This window comes from Diaphorina citri, unplaced genomic scaffold, assembly GCF_000475195.1.
Source record: "Diaphorina citri unplaced genomic scaffold, Diaci psyllid genome assembly version 1.1 scaffold149, whole genome shotgun sequence".
Lineage (NCBI taxonomy): Eukaryota > Metazoa > Arthropoda > Insecta > Hemiptera > Psyllidae > Diaphorina > Diaphorina citri.
The window spans coordinates 299,712-310,186 of record NW_007377586.1 but is presented as its reverse complement, the minus strand read 5'-3'; the positions used below and the strand labels follow the sequence as shown (position 1 = coordinate 310,186).

Sequence of the window (10,475 nt, the reverse complement as noted above, 5' to 3'; positions counted from 1 at the left end):
CCCCCCCACCCCTTTACTTTCGCTCATTTTCTGCTGAGAAATCCCCCCCCCCTTATTTTCTCTTATGTTTTGCTGAGAAATTTGTTAATGATTAATAATAGCTACAATAGGTAATCAAACATTTTATAGGGGGAGTATTTTTTTTGCAGGTTAATATTGTTGAACATTAGTTAAGAGAAATGGGTTTTCCCCGGCCAGACCACTCTTGCTGGTTGTTACTATCCCACCCTACACTAAACTCTGAAATAGTCAACCTATTCAACTTGAAGAGTAGCGCGTCTGCTTTGTAAACGCTAGGTCGCGGGATCGTTTCCTGCTCGGGGCGAATTTTATACTAAACAGATAAGATTCGTTCTCGGAAAATTTGGCTTTCTTCTGTCAATCTATCCATTCCTCCTTCTCTCTTCGATTTCGGGACGATAAGACCTTAGATGTTACAGTTCCCTCTATCAAACCTTCTTTTTACACTCCCCCCCCTCTCCTCTCTCCCTTTCGGTCTCCCTCCCCTCTTTCCCATCAAGTGTGTCCCTTCCCACTACATATATTATATACCTCCGGTACTCCAGCAAGATGTTTCACCAAGGAGAAAATTTCCCTCTTTTCGTCCCTCAGCATCAAGAAACTTACTTCTTATGTCCACTGTCCATACTTTACTTCTTATGTCCACTGTCCATACTTTACTTCTTATGTCCACTGTCCATACTTTACTTCCACTGTCCACTATCCATACTTTACTTCTTATGTCCACTGTCCATACTTTACTTCCTATGTCCACTATCCATACTTTACTTCTTATGTCCACTGTCCATACTTTACTTCTTATGTCCACATATGCCCCTCCCCCCCCACCCCTTTACTTTCTCTCATTTTCTGCTGAGAAATCCCCCCCCCCTTATTTTCTCTTATGTTTTGCTGAGAAATTTGTTAATGATTAATAATAGCTACAATAGGTAATCAAACATTTTATAGGGGGACATTTTTGCAGGTTAATATTGTTGAACATTAGTTAAAAGAAATGGGTTTTCCCCGGCCAGGCCACTCTTGCTGGTTGATACTATCCCACCCTGCACTAAACTCTGAAATAGTCAGCCTATTCAACTTGAAGAGTAGCGCGTCTGCTTTGTAAACGCTAGGTCGCGGGATCGTTTCCTGCTCGGGGCGAATTTTATCCTGAACAGATAAGATTCGTTCTCGGAAAATTTGGCTTTCTTCTGTCAATTTATCCATTCCTCCTTCTCTCTTCGATTTCGGGACGATAAGACCTTAGATGTTACAGTTCTCTCTATCAAACTTTTTTTTTACACTCCCCCCTCTCCTCTCTCCCTTTCGGTCTCCCTCCCCTCTTTCCCATCAAGTGTGTCCCTTCCCACTATGTACCTCCGGTACTCCAGCAAGATGTTTCACCATTCAAGGAGAAAATTTCCCTTTTTTCGTCCCTCAGCATCAAGAAAAAGGGAAAGTTTTTTTGATTGATGAGGACATCACTTCCTCCCTCTCTCAAAAATTCCCTCTTCTCCCTCGAAAATTTCCCTCCCCCTAAAATATTGAAAACTTCGGAAACGGATGGCAACTTTCTCTGTCGCGTATAATATCTCTAGTAGCGCGGTCAAACTTTCTTGACTTGGCGGGGCGGAGCGCTACCGCGCTCCTTGCTGGAGTAAAGGGACTTATCAGTCCTATGCGAGCAGTATAAATAAGCACTATTATTATTATATAGGTAGGTACCTACATAGGTACCTACATAGGCAGGTACCTACGTAGGTAGTGTTTACATAAAGTGGAACTTTGAGCAGGGATGTTTGGTATGTGGAGATCATATTATTCATATTATTCTTCTCGATTGAATTTGCAACTCCTCCATTAGGTTGAAGTCTCAGGTTTCTTTAAAGAAATCCCTGTTAGAGAAGAGATGGTCTCTGGTCGGCAAATACAAGGAGCCATAATTTCACCTATCCTTTTTAATCTGTATGTAAAAGATATACATGATATTGGATTAAAAACCAATATTTTACAACACGCTGATGATACTTTGTTATATTGCATTAGTGAAGATTTATACGAAGCCAATAGCAAGATTCAAAATGATTTAGACAGAATAATAATTTGGTTATCTCAAAAAGGGCTGAGTACGAGTTGGTTCCCAACTGGGAAAAAACGTATTAGTTGGTTCCGGTTGGAAAAAGGTTTGTATGAATTGGTTCCCTGATACCTGCCCTGATCAGGAAGTTATAATAATTATATTAAATGATTTTTTCCTCATTCTACAATTTTTTGATTCAGAAGTTATTGGAAGATGATATTCAGAGGTGGGCATGTACTAAAAGGGGTTAGCAGTTACAGTTCCCTCTGTCAAACCCCTTAAAAAAAATGTACATGTACGAAGAAGTAACTACTTGAATATTTGCATGATAAAAAAAATGGAATGAAAATATCTAAATTTGAAAATAGGTATAAGTACCTATGCTGAATGCTGATATTGAAAAATAGTGATAACAAAATGCGTAGATAGGTACCTATTCGATCTATTTAAGGGGGATACCCTCGCCCATCGTATATTTAATGGCGGAATTATTTGTGAATTCCGCTCTTCCAATTTAATTAATCAAGAGGAAGACTTATCAAAAATGTTAAAAATCACCCTTTTAATTCTTATATATTAACTTCAAGATCAATTACTTTTATTATTGAAACAATATACATAATATCTAATAAATATACATAGGTAGGTAAATTCTTTGTTCGAAGGAGATTGTAGATGATTTAATGATTTTCACGACCTATGAACTCAAAGCGAGAAAGTTTTAGATAACACTTCAGTCGATCATTTAAGACCGGTTTTAGCGTCACCTATGTTAAGCTACGCCGAGCAAGGCCAATAAATGGATGGGTGACTTAAGCCTTATATTGGGAATAAAGGGAGAACGGGCTCTAGTCTTGATTTTAAATCATTACATGAAAGTAAAATCGAAAAATCAAATCGAAAATAATAATAAACTGAATATTAAACAAATTAGGTAGGTCCATAGGTACTGATTTTCTTTAATCACGATCGAATAAACTACAGGCTAAAAAATTCCCGGAGGGACGGACCCAGCTTGTTTTTCTTCTTTATATGAAGATTATGAAGGATTCTAAGATTATGACCTATCCTAACCATACTGACCGTTCCTATAGGGTCTCTGTCGTGAGGGGGAAATTAAAACAATCCTTTCTTTAGCTTTATTTCAATTACACAAATCACGTTTATTCTTTATTAACATTTAACACAATTATTACAAAGAAGACGTCTTAACATTTTACAGTCAGGTTCCAAAAGTCACAATGTGCTCTCTAGTTAGATTTTCAACTAACCTCAACAACTCCACAGTGTTGCCAGATGTTACTGTACGACATCCCCCCCTTTTACAAAGGTCTGGCAGATTACACCATAAAGAACATCATTTACATATGTCACACAAAGTACCTTTACAGCTCTTATAGCTAGACTTTTCTTTTGTCTTTTATAGCACTTTCAGACCAAGAAATGAAACTGTTCTAAAAATTCATGAAAACAAATGTATTGATGACAAAAGAAACAATATGTTATGCAATTGCAATATTGTTGCCAGATGTTACTGTACGACATCCCCCCCTTTTACAAAGGTCTGGCAGACTACACCGTAAAGAACATCATTTACATATGTCACACAAAGTACCTTTACAGCTCTTATAGCTAGACTTTTCTTTTGTCTTTTATAGCACTTAATACACTGGCTAGATTTCATGAAATTTGGCAAGATTTTCATTTCAAGTTAAACTTAAGTTTATCTTAAGATTTCATACATACGGGGGTAAGACTGCTTGTATAACGACACAGTACTTTAACAGCTCTTATAGCTTGGATTTTTATTATTATTGGCTCTTATAGCTCACAAAATAAACTCAAAGTCATAATAGGCTCTTATAGCTCACAAAATGTTCCTTATTTTTAAAACACAAATTATAGCTCACAAAATAAAACACAAACAGAAATTACTAATAGGCTCTTATAGCTCAAAATGTTCCTAATTGTTCCCTATCTTTTTTCCCCTCCTCACTGTTTTTTTTTTCCTTTTTATATTATTTTTTTTTTTAACTATTTTTTTTAAACATTTTTTTTTAAACTATTTTTTTTTCTTTAGCTTTTTAACATTTGAATCGGGCTGGTTTCACCACCACTCTTTCCACTCTACCTGCTCTAGTTCTTTTTAGGTAATTATGATCATGTAGTTCAACTTTCTGAGGAGTATTCTCAACTGAATGAAAACTTTCTCCACTCTCAGAGCTGCCATCATTAAGTTCTAGTTTTGTAAATAACACAAGTCAGCTGTTAAATGAGTAAATAATAATCTATTCGTTCAAAGGTATGGCGATTAAATGGGTGGGTCCGAGCCGGATTTCCCCCTTGGGCTTACAGCAGCTCCAGACCTTTGAAGGACTTCAAGAATAATTCACGCGAGTTGATATTTATTTCAGTCCATCACACTTGACGCTCATGAATTGCTTTATTGCTTGGAGTATGTAGTTTTGATATATGTTTATAATTTGTGCCGATTTATCAATCAAGGAATCAAGTTCAGCCCAATTACCAACAGCTAGCTAAGTTTTGTAAATAACACAAGTCAGCTGTTAAATGAGTAAATAATAATCTATTCGTTCAAAGGTATGGCGATTAAATGGGTGGGTCCGAACCGGATTTCCCCCATGGGCTTACAGCAGCTCCAGACCTTTGAAGGACTTCAAGAATAATTCACGCGAGTTGATACATTTCCGATGAAAAATACCATAATAACAGCATTGGGTAAGTTTTGGTAAGTTCCGAACATTTCTGAGTGAAAAATACCATAATAACAGCATTGGGTAAGTTTTGGTAAGTTCCGATCATTTCCGAGTGAAAAATACCATAATAACATCATTGGGTAAGTTTTGGTAAGTTCCGATCATTTCCGAGTGAAAAATTAAATAATAACACCATTGGATAAGTTTTGCTAAGTTCTGATCATTTCCGAGTGAAATACATCATGATTTTTGCCTGTTTTTTAATACATTGCTTTTAATACATTGCACGCCGCCAATGCAGTGAAGCAGAAGTAATATTAGAGGAAAGAGGAGATTTGTACCTTTGTCAAAATATTTTTTATCACGATATTGACTCTTCTCAAGTTTGGTTTTTACCTCATTATGGAACTGTCCTAAATTTTTGCCTGTTTTTTAATACATTGCTTTTAATACATTGCACGCCGCCAATGCAGTGAAGCAGAAGTAATATTAGAGGAAAGAGGAGTGCAATGAGGGGAAAGAAAGGTAGGTAGGTACTACGTGAAAGAGGAGCACACAAATTATGAAGAGAATAAAAGGCGGGGTACAAAATTGGATTTCTATACTTTTTTTGGGTGGGATGGAGTTTTGTTTATTTTTTGTGGGCACTTGATTTATTTTGGGAGGAACGACTTGCCGGGGTCTTTTTTATGCCACGAAGTGGTATTTTTTTGGATGGGATCGCATTTATCTCATTCAGAATGAAAACTCATCTTCACGATAAGTTTTAATGAATGACAGCAAGGTAGGACATAGGCTTTGAACAATTGAATCCAGGAACATCTGTAAACCAAACCAACATGCATTTAAATTTTAAATGTTATTTTAACTGTTTTATTGAAAATTCCAGACCGAAATGGACCCCTCTCGCTTCTATGACCTCAAATTTGAACTTGGGACGTGCGTTATAGCGGAACAAAGATCAAATATGTATTCAAACATCCAAACCAAATGCAAAACTATCGAGTTAAAACTGAATGGGTAAAAGGCAGAGCGGACTAAGTCCAACAAGCGGGGCCCGTCCCTCCGCGAATTTTTCGATCTTGGTTAAAGAAAATCAGTATTTATGTACCTACCTATTTTAATTAATATTCAGTTTATTATTATTCTTGATTTGACTTTTTGATTTTACTTTCATGTAATGATTTAAAATCAATGCTAGAGCCCGTTCTCCCTTTATTCCCAATATAAGGTTTAAGTCACCCATCCATTTATTGGCCTTACTCGGCGTAGCTTTACATAGGTAACGCTAAAACCGGTCTTAAATTAACGACTGAAGTGTTATCTAAAACTTTCTCGCTTTGAGTTCATAGGTCGTCTCGACAAATTTAGAGATACCTTTTTATTACTATTGTAATAATAAAGGAAGGACGGACTAAAAATCGACTTTCTGAGTTATCTATATCGTTGGAAAGAGCGCGAAAAGATTTACTTTATATATTGGTCGCGAACTTCACAATTCACAAAGTCATGACTTTCTAAAAAAAAAAAAAAAAAAAAAAAAAAAAAAAAAAAAACCTTAAGGATTAGCATTAAGATGAATGAATCCTCAATAGAGCAAGTTGAAATCTTTAAATATCTAGGCACACATGTTGGCAAAAATGGAACATCTGTAACTGAAATTAAATCACGAATCGAGCAAGGTAGAACAGCATTCGGCAACATGAAAAACTTCTTCATAAGACAAGACCTAAGCCTAGACCTAAAAACAAGAATGATAAGATGCTACATTTTTTCCATTTTACTCTATGGGTGCGAAAGCTGGACGATGAATCCAGCTTTAGAAAAAAGAATTGAAGCATTTGAAATGCACTTGTACCGACGCATGCTCAAAATATCCTGTGCCCTAAATCACCAAAGTATGGAAAAGTATCTTACAAGTGTAATAGCCAATGGAAAAGCAGAATTTTGAATTTGGACGAATCATATCGAAATATGGAATTGTAAATACTTTTCCATACTTTGGTGATTTAGGGCACTGGAGACAGAAAATAACCAATGTCGAAGTGTTGAATAGAATGAAGAAAGGAAAGGAACTCCTACTAACCATCAAGAAACGCAAAATTCAATATCTAGGCCAACACAGGAGAGAAATACGATATCTTGCAGCGCATCATCCAAGGAAAAATACAAGGAAAGAGATCTGCTGGGAAACCAAGAAACATGTGGATGACGGACATAAAGCGTTGGACCGGACTTTCATCATTGGAAATATTCAGAAAATTGAGATCAAGAGAAGAAACTGCCAGAATGATCGCAAACCTTCATTTGGAGACAGCGTGACAAGAAGAAGAAAGAAGAAGCGAACTTCACTTTAGTGTTGTATTGAAATGAGAGCAAAAACAAAATGGCTATCTCTAATTAAACTTTGACTAGTCCTAAACTTTGAATAGTCCTAAACTTTGACTGGTCCTAAACCTTGACTAGTCCTAAACTTCAACTCCATTTATCTCAAAACGCTTTCTTTTTAACTTAGTCCGCTCTGCCTCTCAGCCATTCAACTATCGTTAGCTTAAACATTATATTGGGAATAAAGGGAGAACGAGCTCTAGTCTTGATTTTAAATCATTACATGAAAGTAAAATCAAAAAATCAAATCGGACTCATAATCAATGACAACAAAACACAATATATGGTCGTATCAGCAGACAAACATATAAGACAGTAGAACTGGAGATTGAACCATCGAGGGAGTCACATCCTTCAAATACCTTGGAAACGTGATTGATTCTAATGCACAATGCTCAGTATCCATCAAAGAGCGAATACAATCCGGATTCAAGGCATACTACGCTAATCTCGGTTTACTGAAGAACAAATTACTTAACTGACCGAAGCTGACAAGGAACGACTAGGAAGATTTGAAAGAAGAGTATACGGCGGAGTGTGTGTGAACAACGAATGGAGAATCAGATATGTACAACGCAGAAATCAACGACATCCTAGAAAACCAAGACATTGTCCGATTTATCAAGGCGCGCATAATTCAATGGTATGGACATATCTTACGGATGGACGACTCCCAAATGCCTAAGAAAGTGCTAAACGCAAAAGTTTACAACCCAAGAAGAAAAGAGGAAGGCCGAAGATGAGATGGCTGGACAATGTCTGCAATGATCTCCAAACCATGAAAGTAACCCGCTGGTGCTCCAAGGCAAAAAGATAGGACGATGTGGAGGAGGCCAAGGCCCACCCCGGGCTGTAGTGCCGCTTGGTAAGGTAAACAGTCATAGTGTGAACGGATCTTAACATTTGAAAATGAAATTGGTTTTAACACTTTTTGTACCATGGTCAAATATTTGGAGCAAGGTTGGGGTACCTAAAAAAAAAAAAAAAATGTGGGAATTTCGAAAAAGGGGGGGAACTTTTTGTAGCCCTTGACCTGTAGTATTCGCCATTTTCGGGTTGACATCGATTAATGCAACACCCTGTATAAAAATTATAGCAAGTGAATCAGTGGCAGCACAACACAAAGTCTTGGTTGTAGATTTCATCTTTAAAATACGGAAGAAGAAAGAGGCAAAAGCAACGGAGCCAGTTAAGATGTTAGAACCCAAGGCAGTCCCCACCCGGAGATCCGAATGGGGGACTATTTTACCATCGGAGAATTTCACTTTGGGATGCATCTTGCATGTCACACTGCTCATTTGGAACCACCCAGGAGGCACTTAAGGATTAAGGATAGGTACCATGGAAGCGAGCAGTATTACCCCCCATAAGTATGTTGTGTATAACTACATTGCATACCTGTCCAATATAAAGCAGACTAAAGAAACGTTCCGTAGAGAATGAGAGAAGAGAGGTAAGAATACAAGACACTTTGGAATCATCATAAGCAGGGGTTTGTTATAATAATCCTCAGCAGTTAGACACTGAAACAATAAGGAAAAAGTTCAGTGAATTAGGGTTAAGGTTAGTCCTTCCGACACCTTAGCAGGCAGCGGCCTTTATCAAGAGTTAAACGTAGGGTTTTGATGAAGTTGTAGTTGCTTTCAAGAGGGTTCAGATCATTACTCATAAACAAGGCTTCAATAAAATTTATCTTATTAGGATTGAGTGGATATTCAAATGGAATACATTACATTTGTTATTATTTGATGAGACCTGATTGTTAATGTTAGGTATTGGCACGTGCCTAATGCTAGTGACTGTGTTAATATTGATAATAGGGAGGCGTTGAGTCTGACTAGTGTCTGTTGAACTTGAAGCTAGGTACCTATGTTCAGGCCCGGTTCTAGGAAATTTGTACTAGAGGGGGCTGAACTTGGACTGCTAAAAGTAGATTCAGTGAGATCTAGAAAATAATTTGATGGAGATGATGTAGCCACTGGTGTAGCATATCTCTGACGAGTTCTGACACCCACACCCACCACACAAACACACCCATCAATAAATTTTCGATAATTATGAAGATTTCCCTACTTACTTTCAAGCACACATCCAATGTGTTACACAGTAGAGTATCTCTATGAGCCGGTGAATACAATATAGTCATGCTACATTGTTGGAGTAGGAATGTTGACAATGCTGAGAACATGTCTCTACTCAGATGTTCTTCTCTCATCCAATCACACTTGACACAAGCGGATAGAAACATGCGACGTTGATTCTTATTTACAATCTTGTCTGACTCCATCAGCTGGAATCCAAAACGCAATATATTTATTCATCAAAAGGGAAAATAATAACGTACCTATAACTTTTTATCTTTTATTTTTATTTTTTTTTTCTTTTGCGATCAAAAATTGATATCTCAGGATCGGTTTAGATTTTCGCAAAATCCTTTCTTATTGCACACCTAGACCATAAAAGGAATATGCTTACCAAATTTCAGCTTTCTAGGTGTTGTGGTTCTCGAGATAGAGCGATCAGTGTGTGAACTATGAAATGTGAATGGATCTTGTTCTTATAATAAAAGATAAAAAAAATGTATAATATTCTAACCGTCGTATGTATGAAGTCTAAAGATAAACTTTAGTTTACTTGAAATGAAAATCTTGCCAAATTTCATGAAATCTAGCCAGTTATTTCAAGAAATGACATGAAATTGGCAACATTTTTCGTCTTCGAATAGACTATCTTTGGACAAGCAACCACACTAGTAGATCATTGATGGCCGAGGCCACAAGTGAGCGTATTTGGATTAACTTCGGATCAAGCAATCTGATTGGGGTTGATTTCAAAAAATTCCGCCCGGGGCGGATTTTATCCTGATGGGATAATGTTCGTTCTCGGAACGGCTGGCTTTTTCCTATCCTGTCTTCCTTCTCTCTTCGATTTCGGGACGATAAGACCATAGCAGTTACAGTTCCCTCTGTCAAACCTCTTTAAAAAAAAAAGTTTAACTTTGGCTTTCATACATACGACGGTAAGTGCGAGATGCAAAATTGATTTGGTGCTTAAAAATCTGTCCGTCCCTCCGGGAATTTTTTAGCCCGTAGTTTATTCGATCATGGTTAAAGAATACCTATGTACCTACCTAATTTGTATATTGGGAATAAAGGAATAAAGGGAGAACGGGCTCTAGTCTAATCATTACATGAAGTAAAATCGAAAAATCAAATGGGAATAAAGGGAGAACGGGCTCTAGTCTTGATTTTAAATCATTACATGAAAGTAAAATCGAAAAATCAAATCAA

At 37.0% G+C, this 10,475-nt stretch overlaps 1 protein-coding gene across 1 annotated transcript in view; it reads right to left on the bottom strand.

Annotated features, from left to right (window-relative positions):
• LOC103505092 overlaps positions 1-10,475 on the bottom strand; it is a gene marked incomplete at its 3' end in the record, with an annotated part of 28,235 nt that overhangs the window by 14,533 nt on the left and 3,227 nt on the right. Inside the window, exons 3-4 of the mRNA XM_026820477.1 lie at positions 9,263-9,475; positions 8,584-8,708 (exon numbers count right to left, since the gene is read on the bottom strand). Of these exons, the coding sequence (XP_026676278.1) occupies positions 8,584-8,708; positions 9,263-9,475 (338 nt within the window). The remainder of the gene's footprint in view (positions 1-8,583; positions 8,709-9,262; positions 9,476-10,475) is intronic.